This window comes from Ursus americanus, chromosome 33, assembly GCF_024610735.1.
Source record: "Ursus americanus isolate L20-20 chromosome 33, mUrsAme1.1.p, whole genome shotgun sequence".
In the NCBI taxonomy this organism is placed as follows: Eukaryota; Metazoa; Chordata; class Mammalia; order Carnivora; family Ursidae; genus Ursus; species Ursus americanus.
The window spans coordinates 17,626,173-17,643,342 of NC_142159.1; the positions used below are offsets into that span (position 1 = coordinate 17,626,173).

A 17,170-nucleotide genomic window follows, 5' to 3' on the forward strand; every position below is an offset into this window, starting at 1 on the left:
TGATTACTTATAGATTTACAGCCTCTATTACTTCTCAAGTCACAGGGGAGTGGCCTTGGAGGAGAAGAGGAGGTGGAAGGGATTGGAGAATACTATTTATCCAGCCTCCTAATGTGCCCCCAGCTTATGAAAGACACTTCCCCAGGCACTTTGCAGGTATCATCATCGGTGGGACGGTTTTGTGGGATCACTGAGACTCCAGGGGCACCTCATTCAAAGTTGCCCAGATCTTTCAGGCTGGGGAGGGGGCTCCTCTGTCACCTTCATCCCCCTTCTGCCCAGCACCCCTAACTCAAGCATCTCAGAGGAATGGCCTCTGCCCACCAGGTGTCCCCATCACACACCCGCAGGTGGCCACACTAGACCAGCTCCCCAGGTTCACAGAGGAGAACAGCTGAGAGCCAGAGCCTCGTGCCCAAGCCACTGCCACGCTGCTCAGCGACAGATACACCAGTCTCACCGGCCGTGACTTTCTCCTTTCCCCCTGCCCACCCAGCACCCCACTCCTCCGCGGGCCGCCCGCCCGGGGCAGCTGACCCAGCAGAACCCCGGGGACGAAGCCCTCCGCCGCCAGCTTCCCTCTCCTGCAGCTTGGGTTTTGTTGTGGGGTTTTGTGCGTCCTGTTTTGTTCGGTCTCCCCGCCCCTTCCCGCGCGGGGCCGCCCCTCCCCCCTGCCCGGCGCCCCCGTCCCCCTCCCCCCGGGGCTCCCAGCGTGCCCGCTCTTGACTTCATCCACTAAGTCAATAGCCCGGGCGCGGGCGGCCGGCTCCCCCCGCTCCGCCCGCCCCGCGCCGCCCCCGGTTTTCTTCTCGGGATAATGGGGGCTCTTTGTGGCCTAATCAGCCTCCTGAGGGGCCGGGAGGCCGGGAGCGCTTCCCCCGCGGCCGTCGGTGAAAATGAAAGCGGGATTAGGCCGGGGCCTCGGCCCACACCATAGGAAAGCGCCACCAGGCATTCGCCCCTTCAAAGCCCCTTTCGGGGGTTTGGTTACTTTATTTCTAAAGTTGTTTGTATTTCTAAAGTGGCCATTGAGGCGCGAGCGGGAACTGCGCGGGGGAGGGGGGTGCGCGGCCCGGGGCTGGGGGGGGGGGAACCTCCTGGAGCCTCCCTCTCCCCCTCCTGGGACCCGCTGACCAGTTTCCAAGGAGCCTTCCCGGCCCTTATTTCCTCCTGCCTCAGGAGGTGGGGAGGGGCTGTTATCCCCACTAATCCGACGGGGAAACTGAGGCTCGGCCCCCGGAAGTCACGGAGGAGGAGCTCCTCGGCTGAAGTTGACTTCCCAGCATTCAAACCCACCGCGCAGCCAGAAGGGGGAAAGGTGTTTTTGTTTGTTGGCTTGTTTGCTTTTAGCACGGGGCGGCCAAGGCGCCTTTCCAGCGCTAATGGCCCCTGGGGCACAGCTCTGAGAGCGCCAGCCACACTTTGTCGTGTCACCTGTATAGCCCATTGAAGGGAAAGTCCCAACCTGAGCACAATTCGACTCCGGAGAGAGGAAAGTTGTCCACACCCATTTATTAAACAAAGTTCCAGAGCCTCTTTTCTTAGGGTTCACTCCCAGCACCTCCAATCAATCCCAGAAACGCCAGTGCGATAATTCAGAATCTTCCCGCATCACCAAAGATAGGAGAGGGCAGGCATTTGCTGCCAGCCGGAGGGACCATAACAGAGGAAGGGATATAGACTGGGGGGAGGGGGCAAGAAGCAGCAGAAGAAAGCAGAGGGGCATCTCCTAGCTGCACCTTTTCTCACACACACCTACATTGGAATTTCTTTTTCTCTATCAGACTTTTGATTCTCTGAAGAATAGTGTGAATCTGACTCAAGAAGTCCAGGTAAGGAGAAAAAATTGCGAGGATGAGGAGCATGGGGTGGAGGGGGTGGACAAGGGGTGGGAAGGGCTCGTGCAAAGGCAGGCTGGAAAGTTCCAGGTTCCTCCTTCTGCCACTGGACCAACAGTGGGAGCTGGTTCTATCCTTACAAGAGAGTGCAGGGGAAAGAAACCCTCTTCTGCAGGCTTCCACTGGGAATGAGAGAGTTCTAGAGGGTTCCTTAGAACCTCCCCGCCCCCCGACCCCTACCAACCCCAAAGTTCTTGCTCTGGAGGCGATCTCTGAATCTGATTTTTGTGCAGCTCAGATAAATCCAGCGTGGACTACAGGGCAGGTAGGTTTCTGGGGAACTGAAGGGCTTGATCCCAGATACACGATCTCCACGCAAAAGTGTACACAACACGCTACCCCAACACAGGGCATCCCCCAAAACTTCCCCAATGTTGCCTTCTTTTCATTTTTCCCAAGTTGCCTAGAGACCCACAACTGTAATTCGAACCAGGAGCGGACCCTCTCCACCTGTTACCCCAAAGGCTGGCAACCCGGGTAGGGTCCTAGGGAAAGGCAGCTACCCCCTCGAATGGGGCTCTGCTGGGTCTGGGTCCCATGGAAAAGACCCCAGAAAAGTTCAGGGTGGAGTTTTCCAAGCTACTTCTTGGGCCGACGCCCCACCCCTTTTTCTGTCCCGTCCTGGGGTCTGTTTGATCTCTTTGCGGGCGGCAGACAAAGAGCACAGTGAAGGGGAGAGGCTCAGGAGCCCAGCGGCCTGGCCACTCCTTCCTCCTCCTCTCAGCTCAAACCCAGGGTGCTTCCAGGCCCTGTCGGATGCCTGTGACTCCCGAAGCCGGGTTGGGAGCTGCCTGCCAAATCCGGCTCTGCCCCCAGACGTATCCTGTTTTTGCACACACACGCGGACCTGCACAAACACACACAGGCAACACTCACAAGCACCAAAACATACAGGCAGCCTGGCAAGGGGGCAGGCGCACACAGAGATGCAGGTGAACACACGCAGACACGTATGTACTGCGGCAGGCCTGTTCATCGTGGGCTTGGTTATTTCCTGTCTCAACCACCTGGCTCAAAACTCTCTGAAGGCAGGGGCCTTCCTGATGTCTCAGGTCCTCCTGGGCACCTAACACAATGCCTGGCACATAGTAGGTGCTCAACAAAATTTCACGGACTGAAGAAACTCACTCTTTGAAACAAATTTCTTTTTCTTTCTTTCTTCCTTTTTTTTTTTTTTTTTTTTTTGGTGGGACAGACAAAAGGAGAACACAGCATTTGTATTCATTTCATTCTCAGAAAGGGTGCTTCCAACAAATGAATGGGAGGGGGGCTCTGCTGCCTCTGTTTTGGAAAGGGGAAGAAACAGCAAGGGCCAGATAGAGGGCAGGCTTTCAGCCTCAAACTCTCCCCTCTCCCCAATTCTATCTCCTCATCCTGAGCTCCTGGGCTCCCCCTTGGGGATGAGCACCTCCCCCAAGAGTGTTGGAGTCACCAGGAAACTTGCAAATAGGAGGTTCCTAAGGGGGTGTGGCCTCTAGAGGCCCAGAGACCCCTTTATACTGTCGGCACAATTCTGTCTGTATGGACTTGTGTGGTTGGCCAGTTTTTTTCTCCATTCAATCCAATTCTCCAAGGGGTCTAGGGTCCCCCCAAAAGACAAGAATCTTTGACTCAGTCCAGTTCTCTGGCTTTCATGGGAGAAAACTGAGACCCAGGGAAATTGAGCAAGTTGTCCAGGATGACCTTGCTCATGAGTTGGGGGCAGGATAGACACTAGAACGCTTCCTTCCCGAGCCCATCACAACGCACTCTGCCCCTCCGGATGCCTCCTGCCTAGCACAGCTGGCTTCAGATGGAGACAAGGCAAGCCTTAGGAGGAGGGAATGGGACTTGCAGCTGCTAGGAACCTGTGGGTGGGAGCTGGGCCCAGAGCAGCACAAAACCTTCAGCTCTCCAGGGTTGCAGCCTCGCCTTTACTCACCCTCCATTCTGCAGTGTGGGAAGCCAGGGAGTGCGGACGCTGGACTGCACACCATCCCTTCCCAAAGCTGAGAACTTAGAGGGGCTGCTGCTAAAACCCGGAAGGCAGCGAGCCCCGCTCTCCAGGCAGTGAAACCCCGACAGGCCTGTTTATTTAGCAGCACCCTGAATAAGGGTTCCCCGCCCGCCCCCCTCCTTGTTCCTAGTCCCAACCGGGCCAGGCTCTCCCGCCAGCCCCTTCCCAGCGCCCCGGGTTGAGCGCGGAGCTCAGGCCCCCCGCCTCGGGGTCGGCCTCCCTCCCGCTCCGCCGGCCCGCCTTGCTCGCCTCTAATTAAGCGGCGGGATCGCAGCGAGCCGCCGGGCCGCGCTGTAATATGATGAACTGCCTTTGTGCCAGTGTCACTGAAAGCGCTTCTGATAAGGGGAAGCCGCCGAGGATCAAAAGGACGACAGCGGCTCGCCCGCCTCCCGCCGCCGCCCGGCTTTGCGCGCTCGCCCTCTCCGCCCGCGCTCTCCCGCGGGCTGTCTCCAGGTCCCGCGGTTTCTCCTGATCTGCCTGTTCCAGGCCGGCCTTTCGGTGACTCTGCGTCCTTTCGTCTTTCTTTCTGCTACTCCGTGCCCCTCTCAGTCCCTCCGCGTTTCTCAGCGTCCTCAACCGCTCTAGGCAGTTTCTCACTCTTCAGTTTTCCAGCGCGCAGCGTTCTCCCTCTCTCCCCCCATTGCCGGTCTCCTCCTTTCTGACTCTCTCTCGTGCCACCTCTGTGGCTCTGCATCTCCCCAGTCTCTGCCATCCCTCCCTTGATCTCAACCTGGGCTCAGGCCCAGCGCCCAACCAGGGCCCCAGCGACCAGATCTTGGACCATTAGCTGACCCGCAGTCTCAGGGCAACGGCCGGATCTTTCCTCAGCAAGGTTGCAGAGCTCTGCAGCACCTCCAAACCCACCCTCACTCAGCTGCCCACCAGAGTGCCAGGCACGAGCGCCCCAGGCACCCGGGAATGCCCCTGGAGCCTCCTTGTAGCATGACTTGGGGCGCACACACTTCCCCTCATCCCTCCTGAAGCTGCAGTGTGGGGAAGCCTTTCTTCTCCCCCGGGGCTGAGGTTCCAAGTGCAGCCGACCCCCCTTTAGCATCCCCTTCCCTACACCCCTTCCTTTGGCCCCCACCTCCCCTTTGCCCTCGACCCTTTCTCTTCCTCCTCCAGGCCCCTCCCCTTCACGGGCTCCCGGTCCCCTCTGCGCTCTCTCTCTGGACTTCTCTCCCTGGCCTCTGCCTACCCCGCTTCACCGCTCTGTTCCCCCCACCCCCACCCCACTTTGTTTGAAGTTTTGGAGAGATCTATCTACTAATGGCAAAGTTTCCCCCTTAGGTCACCGTTCTGCCTTGATTCGATTTGGGAAGGCAAGTTCCCTCCCTCCCTCTGCCCGACCCCAGCCGGGGCCAATTGCTCCAGAGCAGGTCAGAAAGCGCTGACCCCACTTCCACCTTTTCCTCTTTCAGCCAGAGTTGGGGGGAGGGGGAAAAAGAAGGAAGGCATAGGACAGCAAAAACTGAGGGGGGCAACCCAACCTTCCAATCCGCTCTTATCCCCATCCCCAACTGGGTTTCCTAATTACCTCATTAGTCTGGGATGGGAGAGGGAGAAGAGCTATTTTTCTGGAATTCCTGGAATGTGCCCCCCATCTTAGTCATGGCCTTCAAGGCCCCAAAGCCGCTGGAGCATCTCCCCTTTGGGGTTTCTCTTCGGTGCTCTTAACTGTAGGAAGGCTTCCCCTCACCAGGCACTTCTAAGTCTCTTCTGTGAGTGTGAGTTCTGTCTGGCTTTAGGAGAACTGCCCGGGGCCAGAGCCAGGGACCTTGTACATTTCGTGTTTCCATAGATGCCCATTAGGAAAGAAGCCCTCATCAACTTTGCCCATGATGGCAAATGGGAACTCCAAAGAGGCAACCTGGAAGGAAATCTCATTTGCTCAGCCCTCTCTCCCTATGTAAAAATATATATGTTTTTATATAATATTTATATAAAACGTATGTGACAACTATCATTTTCAGAAAGACATTCTTAAAAAAAAAAACCCAAATAATCACCTTACTGCTTTAAGGCTACTGTTATATGTGCTTTTAAATCCTTCCATGTAAATTCCACTGAAAAATTTGGAAAGCTGTGAAAGGGGAGGGGGCGGCGGGGGTGGGGGGAGGTTAATCCGGGTTTAACGCCGCGATGCCGTCTTAGGACCAGGGTTAGCCTGATTGCCTTATCTCTTCCCAACATTTGAGACGCCCATATTTCACCCAGCCAAATAGCTCCGAGAGCAGCACAGATGGCTGCCGTGGTCGCGCCTCAGGAAAATGTGTTATTAATATCTAAATAACTTCCCAATACTGTCTGGTAAATCTCCCCTCCACCATTCCAAATGATGAATTCGTTTGAAGTCTTTCCCCAGCCTCATCTTTTCAATGTCCCTCTCTCTCTCTCTCTCCCTCTTCTTCTTCTTAGCCAGGCTTATTTCAAACTGGTAAATATCTAATTCCTTTCACGGCTGTGCCGCGCACACGAGTCTTTTAGGTACAAACGCCTGGAAACAGCCAGTGTGTGGCGGTGCGTGCCCCGAGGTGAACATAAAACCCGCACGCCTTCGCGGCAGGGGACCCCACCCCGTTTAGAAACGCGTTTGGGAAACTAGAGCTGAGCGGGAACCTCAATCTGGGAGCCCAGTCCTTCCCCTGCAGACCCTGGGGACCCTCTCCGGGTTCCCCCGTGGAGTCCCAAAGGCACCCCCCACCCCAACGCGCAGCTCTTCCGCGGCTTCTGGCCCCCTACTGCACCCCCAGCTCTCCAAAGTCTTCCCTCGATCTCTGGGGGCGGATAATTACCCTCCGCTCGCCCGTTCTCCCTTGTTTCGAGTTTGTTTGCTAAATGTCTTGAATTAGATTATGTTCGTTCATTCCCCCTCCAACCTTATCTCCTTCTGTCTCTACTCTCCTTGCCCGTCACACTCAATTTAGGCACGAGTTTATCTGGCAAACAGTTTGCCGACTTTGTTTATTTACCGCGGGTTCCGGGGCTGCGAGCGCGCGCGCGAGCGCCAGTGTTTGCCTTTGTAATACTTATCTCATTGTTGTTGTTCGTTAGTCTCAGCTCCCTCCTTCCCCGCTCTCTTCTTCGGTTGGGGGGATGGAGGGAAGAAAGGGGGAGTCTTGTCAGCCCAGTGTGGGCTCGCCCCCTCTCCGCTCACCCCATCCCCCCACCGCCGGGGCGCGGCGGAGCCCTCGCCCCCCTCCCTCTCTCCCTCTGGTCTCACTGAATATCCACCACTGAGCGCAGCCTAAAGCCGGGGAATTGCCTGACACCCTCCCATCTTCCTCCGAGCCCCCATTATGCGAAGCTGATCCCACTCTGAACAGCCTCAAATCCCGCCTGGACTCTGTTTGATTAGATTGCCAACCCGGGGTAATCCTCTGATTTGATGAAGTGTCAATTACCTTTCTCTAAACACACATTTACAGAGGAGGGAACTTGTTGGTTTAAATCAATGCAGATTGTTTCTTGATAAATGGACTATCTTCGTCCCCTCCCTCGCTCCCTCTTCCCAGGCCCCTCTCCCTCTGCGCCTCCTCCCCTTCCCTCTGCCGCTCGCCTATCCGGTAAACAATGCCCTTTCCAGGTGTGAAGCCGGGGGGAAAAAAAAACGGTGTGGGCTGAGGGGAGCCGTGCCCCCCTTCCCCTATTCATGCGCTCCCCCGGAGCCTAATTAAATTTGGCAGGTCCTTGTACACACAATCAAAACAGCTTCCTCCAGTGTAGCGAACGACCGAAAACCGCATTAGCAGCTAGCCGCGCTGCCAAATTAAATTGTTTCCCACCTCCTTTTACAAGTGTCTAAAACCGACACTTCGGGCGCTCCCCTCCTTTCCGAGCCTTCTCCGTCATCTCCCACTCCACACCTGTAAGTTTGCTGCTTTAAAAATAAATGAAGGAAAAATGCAAAGAAACACGTATCTGCCTCACACACACCACCTTTGGCCCCCACCCCAGATGGTCTTTCATACCGAAGAGGTCGGCAAATTCTCGGATGGACTTTGACAATGGCACTTTCCCCCATAGGAGAAATCCATGCTCTTCTTCTTTTAAATCTTGTGGACCCCCCCCCTTATTTCATATTAATTGTGACCTCTTTGGGCGTTGTACCCTAGAGGCCCAGGTGCAGCCCCATGTCTGATCCGGTCAGTTTCAGCGTAAGTCTGTACATTGTCAGTTGCATGAGGCTTTGGTGTTCTTATTGTTTATTGCTGTTGTTATTGCTTTTTTTTTTTTTCTTATTTCTTCACACTGACTCCCCTTAGCTCCCACAGAGAAATGGTTTGACTTTTTGCAAACCCCTATCAAATTTCCCACCAGTGTCTCCCTGGGCTCAAGCTAGGAAAATCTTTTTCTTTCCCATCTGTCCTCAGATCCTTTACCGGTTGGGTCTCTGGCCTGTGTCTCCCCTGATCCACCGAGAAAGGGTGAGGAGAAGAGAGTCCAAGTGGATGAGGGCAAGGAACTGTCCATTTCCCTCTCCAGGTGAGCAGAGCACGGCTGGAGCCCCTATCCGCCGCGGTCTGAAATTCTCACAACCAACAATCCTAATAACTCAGTCTTAACAAGGATAAGAGCAAAAAAATATATATATATATGGAAAGCCTCATGAATATCAGCCCAAGGGGAGCAGGAGTGAGCTGTTCAGAGATGAAAGTGCACAGAAATAAAAGCTCAATTTAATCTGCTTTAAAACCCTTCAACTTAACGTTTGTGCTTCAAACTCTGAGAGTGAGGACTGATTGCGGATAAATAGTTTCTTACCATGCCTGGGAGCTATAACACCCTTCTGCAACACAGTTTCCTATTCAGCAGTCCCAGTTTTCATTACCAGCTCTAATAAGTCTTAACATTATTAAATGCCAAGCAGACGATAGGGAAAAACGGACTCAGGGAGGGATCTCTCTTTAGCGCTTAAAGAGGAGAGCTCTTAAACCCCTTCTTGGAAGGCTCCCTGCCATGAGAGGGGCAACCCCCGGAGAAAGCATTTGTCAAGAGCGAGAAACCAAAACAAAGTTTGTGGGTGTGCACCCCTCCCCCTGCTCTGCCCTTTGAGGCATCTCTGCCTCTCCCCACCTGGTCGACTTGGGTGGAGGTTAGGAGGTCTTTTCACCTTTAACTTGGCCATGAAGCTGATGGCTGGGGCCTGGGAGAGAGAGGAGAGGTTCCAGCTGCGTGGTTCACCGGGATGCCTGCCTCCTGGCCCAGGTGCTCAGGGGGCTGATAATGTTTTGTCCCCCGGAGGGACAGGAGAGCCCTCCCTCATCCTCACTGTCAATCTGCCCGTTCACACCCATATACAATCACCCTGCACACCCACGCAGAACCCCACTTGCAGAGAATACGACCCACGGCATAGTGATCCAAAGACCCACGGGCAAACAGCCACACTGAGTCGCACGTGCTTACACAGCCATCCAGCCCACAGTCCCAGCGCCCGACGTGCCCACTGTCACTCAAAACCTGCCAGGCTCTCTGGATCCCAGACCCACGGATTCCATTTCGTTTCTGCAGCTCTTCTCCAGACTGCGCTCCCGGGCTCTCTGCCTCCCCGTCTGGAAGTCTGGAAGCACCAGGCTCCTCCTAACCCCTTGGAGATTTGGAGCTTCCTGGTTCTGCTGCAGGGAAATCCTCTCTCCAGCGAAGCTGCCTGTGAGCTGGTTTTGAAAGCCCTGACCGACGCCAGAAGCACCCGAACTCCCTGGAGCCAAAGGGATCCCCGAAGTACATGCTTTCTATCCCCTTCCTCTCCTTTCCTTCTTTCTCAGAAGAGACTGTTTTGCTTCCTCACAGACTGAGCTGGACAAACCCCCGCCGCACACACCCCCACTCTCTCTCTCTCTCTCTCTCTCTCTCTCTCTCTCACACACACACACACACACACACACACACACACCCTAAAGTCTCTCCAAATAAAACCAAACCCCCTTCTGCCTCTCCCCAGTACTTCTCAGAAACGGTGTCTGCTGTGTGGTATTTCGCCAGGAAAGATCATTTCAAGTTCAATGTGCCCCACCCCACAAAAAAGAAGTCCAACCAAATCCCTTTCTGATACAAACTGAAGTCAGGAGCGGGTCCCCCCACAGGGGTCCCCAGGGCTCTGGGCTGCCTCCGCCAAGCCAGGGGCTCCTGAGCAGCACGGGGCCGCTTCCCACTGCAGAACCGAGGGCTCCGAGGCAGGCCCGGCACAGCGGGGTGCCAGGCGCAGCTCCGTCCCTTTCTTCCCTCGCCCTTTTGTCCCTGGCGGGACTGGGCTCCACTTGGGGCCCTGAATGTCAATAGCCCGCCCCTTCCCCAGCTCTGGGCTGCTCTCTCAAAGGGGCTGCCCCTGCCCCTCCTCCCACTTTCCCCCTCCACCAGGCCCGTGGGGGCTGGGCCTCCCTGGGTGTTGTCTTTGGAAGCGGGCTTTGTCTGTGAAGTTCATCTTCAAGGTTGGGGAGACTACTGACAAATGGAGAGAGAGACCTGAGCTAGGAGTTCACGCGAGGCAAGGAGAGGGGTACGTTGAGACCCCTCTGAAAAGAAATTCAAGCAAAGCGTGCTCTTTACAAGTCTCCAGGTTTGGGGCACTCCCCCACTTTTTCCAAAGCTTCCGCTTTGCAGGTCTGCGTGACCACTGTCTTTCCTGTCTCGCTGCCTCCCGGCATGCCCCTTTGTGGGCTCGCTTCTTTTCCCTGGCCAGTCTTTGTGACTCCGGGTCTTCTATTTCTGTTTCTCGCCCCCCCCCCAAACTTAAGGCACACTTACCAAGTCTCAAAGAGAACTTCAAGGGGAGGGGGTAGTGAGGAAGACTTTCCCCTTCTTCCGAAACTTCCCCCGTCAATAAACAAAAGCACACTCCCCTTTCCGGGGTATGCAGGCGCTTGAAAGATAAACGCCTTCCCTAGCCGACCACGAGAAAAAGCGGGGCGTAAGGCTCAGACTCCAGCCGGCAGGCAGCCGGGCTGCAAGAGAGGAGAGTGTGGGTGCAGTCGGAAGCTTTCTCCCCGCCTGAGATCCTCCGATCCTGGGCCGAGGGGAACTTGGCCTCAACGACTGGGCCCCACCAGAGGCAAGCGCCTGACTGGTGCACCCACCCTTCTGCACCCACCCGGCACTGTCTCTTCCGGCCCTGGCAACGCGGGGCTGAGGGTTAGGCGGCGGCCCTTGCTAATTTTTATTGATTGCAGCGGTCAGTCAACTGTCAGGCAGGGTTTCAAGGGACCGTTTAGAGAGCGTGTGCGGGTCTGGTTAACAAATTCATTTAGGGAGCCGCAGGCCGGCTCCTCCTTCCTCGCCCCCCGCCCCCTTGTCCAAGCGTCCTATAAATAATAGATCCACACCGGGACGAGCCGCCAAAACGCCTGCCCCGCAGGGCACACGCCCCGGAGTGCTCGGCCAGGCCCTGTGCTCAGGCTTGCGCTCTCAGCGGCGCGCAGTGCACCAACCTGCAACCGGCTCCCTGGGGACGCCCAGGCCATCTGCGCCCCGGCTCCGCGCTCTGCCCTAGTCCGGGGCGCACTGAGGGGGGTGCTCTCCGCAAGCCCCGAGGGACTCCCGGCTGCCCCGGGGCCTGCGAGTCCTCCCGCTAAAGTGCTGTCGCTAAACTTGGGCGGCGGAAGCGAACCACTGGCCCCCACTGGCCCGAACTCCCGTGCACGCCGGGAAGCCAGTTTGGCGGTGCAACCCCCCCGGAGGTTCCCTACCTTTGTCGCCCAGGATGCCGTCGATGCTGTGCTTGGCTTTCTTCTCGCCGTCGTCCTCCTTCTTGTCCACTTCATCCTCCTCCTCTTTCTTCCCGAACTTGATTCTGAGCACGCGGCTAATCGAACTCACTAAACCTCAGAAATTCAAAGGCAAAAGAGCAAGTATAAGTTGTTGGGGAAGCGGAGCCTGGCGACCTGGGCCCCTGGGAGAAAGCCAGGCAGTCCCTCCCCACAACACACTGCAAGGGGATTCACACCCACTGACACCTCCCTCCCATTTGAACATCTACATCTGAGTACTGTCGCAGGCTAGGGAAGCTGACTCACCTGGGGCACGCTCACAGTGGCACACTCCTTGCACACACTTGTGCCTAACATGGTCACATCCCCTGGATGCCCTCACTCACACCCACACCCGCTTCCCCAGGACCTTGCCAGAGGCCCTCCAGCCCCTTTGGCTGCCACCTCTCCACTCAGGTGTGTGTCCCCGTCCTGCATGCCTGGATGCCCCCGCACTTGTGCACACGTGCACGTCCACCCAAGGCCGCTTTCTGTCTCACAGGCAGCGTGGTGGACGGCCTCCCACGGCTGGCTGGTGGCACTAACAGAACAGAAAGAGTGACTTGGGGAAAGGGGTCCAGGAGCCCACGGAAATCAGCCCTCCTAGGACGGACCCATCTCTCTAGGCCACTTCTCTGAGAACGCGCCAAGGGAGCTCCTGTTATCACCCAGCCTTACAGGACAACTCTTTGCCCCTTCTGTGCCTCCTTTCTTCTCTCCTTCTGTCCCTCGTTCCTCCTCTCTTTCTTCCTTCTCCTCTCTCTGTCTCTCCTAACTTTCTCTCTTTTCTTTCCTTCTTCCCTTCCTCCATCTTCCTTTCGGTTTTGATTCCCTCCTTTGCCCCAACTCTGCACTCCGGCTCACTTTCCTCCCAACTTTCCTTGGAGCTCCCCACCCTTCCTCACCTTCCGTCTGTCCTGCCTCCTTCCCGGCACAGCCCAGCCTGAGCCAGACTGTGCGTGCCGGCTCCGCTGCCTTCTCACCTGAGGGCACCGTGCTGCGGTCACAGTGTCCGTCCTTCAGCAGCCTGTCCCGGATCTCCCAGCTGAACATGCCGGGATTCTCCCTCTTGTATTCCTCGATCTTTTTCTCCACATCCGGAGTCGCCACCTGCTTCAGAAGTGGAGGTGGGAGAGCAGGAGTGGAAAGATGGGGTGGAGGGAGGGAGACACTTTTAATATCCAACTCCCAAGAGCCCCAGGCCAGGCTGGTGGCTCTGGTTCCCCTGTCCTCCCCTTCCCCCCCTTCTGAGATTGGCTTTAACCTTTTACAAAACCTGTGCCTGGCTCCCAGGAAGGCAGCCGGGTGCATAGGGTAGTGATGGGTAATAAGACAGAACTAATTAGGGCTCTTGGGATCCCCCCACCACCCCGCTCACTATTTCAGGCAAGACTGAGGGGAGATGTCCCCTGGTCTGGGATGATGCTGGGGGTCGGGGCAGATGTAGGGGCAGTCCAGGGGTGATTCATTGGCCTTAAAGTCCTGGGCAACCTGGAACCTCAGTTATCCTATCCCCTAGAAATCCAAATAATGAGCGGGACATCTGGGGGTGAGGACGCTCGCCCCCTGTACTTTCCATAGGAAGCATACAGACACCCCAGTGGTACTGGATGACACGGGGTAGTGAGAGGGGCCACAGCCAGGATCCCCCAGCCGTGGGAAGGCCGACTGCCAGCTCTGCAGCAAAGACACTCACTCTGGGCTTGCTGCCGCCGATGGCCCCAGGCCGGATGGACCCAGTCTCCTGGTAGCGGCAGAGAATCTTGGAGACACAGCCGTGGGAGACACGCAGCTGGCGGGAGATGACACAGGGCCGGATGCCATGGTGGGCCATCTCCACTATCTTGTGGCGGATGTGGTTAGGCAGCGGTCGCCCGTTGATGAAGACCCCCCCAAGCTGATTGACCCGGCCTTGGCCAAGTGGCGTGGACACTGGAGAAGGGAGGGGAGATGAGGAAGGAGAGAGGCACTGGGTGAGGATGGGGAAGAGACAGTGAGCACACCCCTTGACTCCAGTTTTATTTGAGCCCCAAGACCCCTGAAAAAGGGTCTGCGAGTTCCCCACATTTGGAGCTGCGGCAGTTCAGTGGTCAGGAAAAAACTGTCAGAGAGCTGAGAGAGGGTCCTGGAAGGATGGAGAGATGAGGCACAGCTGGCTGCTACAGTACCCCAGATGCTGTGTGCCCCCATTCTTATGGTCACACTTTGGGGAATGAGGACACACTCAAGAGGGATCTGATGCTTCTGAGAACAGGAGGGAGAGGGCAGAGCCAAGAAGCTGATGGAGTCTTGGGAGTCTGTGGGACCAGTGGCTCGGTCCCCTAGGATGCAGTTTGGGCTGCAGGTCTGTCTGCCTCGGGTGAGATGTGGCCCTTCTGGTCAGTTTCATGCCCTAAGTGGTCAAGACTGATCCATTTTGGGGGCAGCCAGAAGAGGCTGCTTAATTACCAGTATTCACAGTCCTGGCCTGGGCAGCAAACCTGTCCTACTTAGAATTGAACAGCCGAGGGACTGGTGACACGATGCTGTTGGTTGCTGCCTCTGGGGTCACCTGGCTGTCCCTTGAGGGACTCTCCTTGCTTCCAACCCCTCTCAAAGTTCTAATTTCGTTTTGGGGCGATTTGGGGGAGACGCTCTGCTGTCAGCGAGCTCCCCTATCAAATGCCTATTTGGCTTCAGAAATCCACGGTCTGTCCCTGCAGGCTCGTGAGGGTGGTACACAGATGGGCCAGCGTCTCCCAGTGTGGGTGACTTTGGGAACCAGGGAGACAGGCACTCCGGCTGTATGCTGGGGAGGGGAGAGCTCCTCGGAAGCCTTAATGCAAGGTCTACACAATTTCCTCATAGAAGGTTGGGGGACACCCGGTGCACTAATCCGGCCTCCATCCCCCCAATTTGGGGACCAGGCGGCTGCGGAGATCTGGCAGATTAGAACGATTTCACAGACGCCGGAGTGGAGGGAGCTGCCAGTATAATTGGAAGGGAGGAGGCGAGAAGGGGCTCGGCTGCCCAGCCGTTCTTACCGCCTCCTCCCTCGCGCTCCCGGTCCCCCCACCTCTCTTTGTAAAAGTAGGTGTCTGAAGCCACCCTCGGATTTAATCAGAAATCGTGCGTCGCCAAGTCAGAGTCACTCGGTCTCCGTGGCGGGATATGCCATTAGCGCTCGAGAGCTCTCGAGCGCCCAACTTTATATTCAAGAGCCTCTTTAGCGACCGGCGCTCGGCTCTCCTCAGTATTCTCCGTCATGTTGGGCAAATATTGTTCTAATCCGCTCGCGTCCTCGGCCGCCTGTTTCACTTGCATTCGCTACAGGAGAGTGCTACGGCAAATCCCCGGGCTTGTGCGCTCTCCCGCCTGCGTGGTTGCTTGCGCGCACTTGATCACGGAGCCACTCTCTTCGCCTTCGTCTAATTCAGGGACCCGCGCCATCTCGCTGCCAGAGGGACCCCTCCCTCCCCAGATCACAGGCTGCCTGCCTGTCCATCCCCTCCCCGCCTCCTTTCCCCTTCCTCACGCACAAGGGGCTCATACAATTACAAGAAGAGTAATTAAAAAATGAAAGTGGCACCTATCTCTCACCACTTCTGTATGACACCCTGGGCTCCCCACCCCCAGAAACCCAGTGATCCCTCGGTTGACAGGTTGAAGGCCTTCCATTAGTTTAAAAAGAAAACAAAAGAAAAACGCAGGAAAGGGTCTTGGCAGCGCGCTCCCACCCTTTCCTCCAGTCGGGAACCCGTCCACTGCCAGTCCTCTCTGCTCACCCCGGTGCTGGGTATTGACGGAGGGCACATTACAGAATTCACGTTTTCCCCTTGTCTGGACACCTTGGTGCCCGCTCACCGTCTCTCACAGGAGAGTTGCAGAGTTCTGAAGCGCAAGTGAAAAGTTTTTGGGGGGGGGGGGAATCGTTACTATTTATTATTACAAATGAGTTTGTTTCCAAACCAAAAGGCAGGAGTTTCTTTCTGTCTGGTGCTTTGGAAGAAGCCGATAGCCTTCCTAGTTTAGACATATAAACTATCACTAACATTGCTGGGTATTTCGAAATAAAAGGGATTGGAGAACCATACCAGGAGTGAAAAAAGAACAGTTCCTAACGAGAGTAGAAAGCGCTGTAGCCGGCCAACGCAGAGAGCTGAGAAAGTAACCGGGAGGAAAGTATCTGAAAATAGTGGAAACGAACTGAAATTCGCCAGGACTTGAAATTTACTAGGGGCCGAAATCTGCCGGGAGTTCCGCCCTGCGGGGGAAGGCCAGAGCCCGCGCGACCTGTGAAGCCCCGGCCGCCGGTCACTGAAAGCCGCGCAAAAACGGACAAGTGTCGGCCCCGGAAACTTCCAGGGGTCCAGCTCCCGGACTCGGTCCCCAGAAGAGAAGGGGACCCCCTGCCCTCCCGCGCCGCTGCCGCCGCCACCACCCCTGGAGATCGCTGCCTCTCCAAGGACCTCAGGTTCCCGGCAGAGGAGCGGAGGCGCGGCGAGCCCAGGCGCTCTTACCTTCCAGAGGAAATCCCGTGCGGGGATAGTTCTGCCCGGGAGCCGGCCGCATCATCCTCGGTACGGTGCCGGGAAGGGCCGCCATTCTTGCGCACGCCGGGGACGAATCCAGAGTCGGCAAAAATCGCTTCCCGTCCGCTCCCTTTACCCCTGCTGCGATCTCTTTCTTTCCTTCTTCTTCCACTTCTCTTTTTTTAACCTCTTCCCCCTCCTCCCCTCCACACACGCTCCCTACCCCCACCCCCCACCCCCGGCTGCAGTCGAACGCGTCCAGAAGCTGGGGAGGGGGGCGAGGTGGGGGTGGAGGTTGGGGGGAGGGAAGGTGGTGACAAGGAAGTTCAAACAAACAAACACAGCAACCCCAAGTCCGCCTCTGCCCGCTCCGCTCGGCCAGAAGTTGTGCGGGCGGATGCGCCGGGCGGAACCGGGAGGCGAGGCCGGGCGGCCGAGCGGGGCTGGGGGGACGCGGCCGGAGGCAGGGCCCCGGCCTCGGACTGGCAGAGGCGCGCTCTCGCGCTCCGGGCCAAAGTTTCTGCGCCGAGAGGCTGCCGAGTGGATTCTCTTTCGTATTTATTTATATATTTATTCTCGCGCTCGCTCGCTCGCTCCCTCCCCGCACTCCTCTCCACGCCTTTCTCCAGACCACACTCACGACTCCCTCTCACACCAGCTTTCACACCCCGCCCCCACAAGGCTTGGGGAGGGAAGGAGGTGGCTCTCGAGTTTCGGGGCTTGAGGGAAGGCGACAGGGGGTGACGGGGTTGGGAAGAGAAGAGGGGAAGCGAGGGGGCGAGTGATCCGCAGGGTAAGTTGTGCAAAAGTGCTCAACTGGAGTGGGGGGGGGGGAGGCAGCCAACGAGATCTGATAGGTTCGGACTTTTCTTTTATTCATGAGGAGGGAAGGGGGCCAGGGCTAAAGGGAGCCGAGGACCAATAACGAAAAGAAATCGCCAACGAATATTTTTTTTCCTCTCTTTTTTCTAATCCCCGGCTCGACCTCGTTTTTGGGGGAGAATTTGAACGGCCCGT

General features: G+C 56.7%; 1 protein-coding gene across 2 annotated transcripts in view; it reads right to left on the minus strand.

Moving 5' to 3' along the window:
• The window catches only part of PAX7 (paired box 7), a 98,583-nt gene extending 82,135 nt beyond the window's left edge, over positions 1-16,448 (minus strand). The window contains exons 1-4 of one of the 2 annotated variants that reach the window (XM_045782306.2): positions 16,142-16,448; positions 13,339-13,574; positions 12,626-12,755; positions 11,583-11,717 (exon numbers count right to left, since the gene is read on the minus strand). In XM_045782306.2, the coding sequence (XP_045638262.1) occupies positions 11,583-11,717; positions 12,626-12,755; positions 13,339-13,574; positions 16,142-16,226 (586 nt within the window). In that variant the 5' untranslated portion in view covers positions 16,227-16,448. The remainder of the gene's footprint in view (positions 1-11,582; positions 11,718-12,625; positions 12,756-13,338; positions 13,575-16,141) is intronic. The other variant, XM_045782307.2, reaches the window with a different exon arrangement.
• Positions 16,449-17,170: the final 722 nt, after the last annotated feature.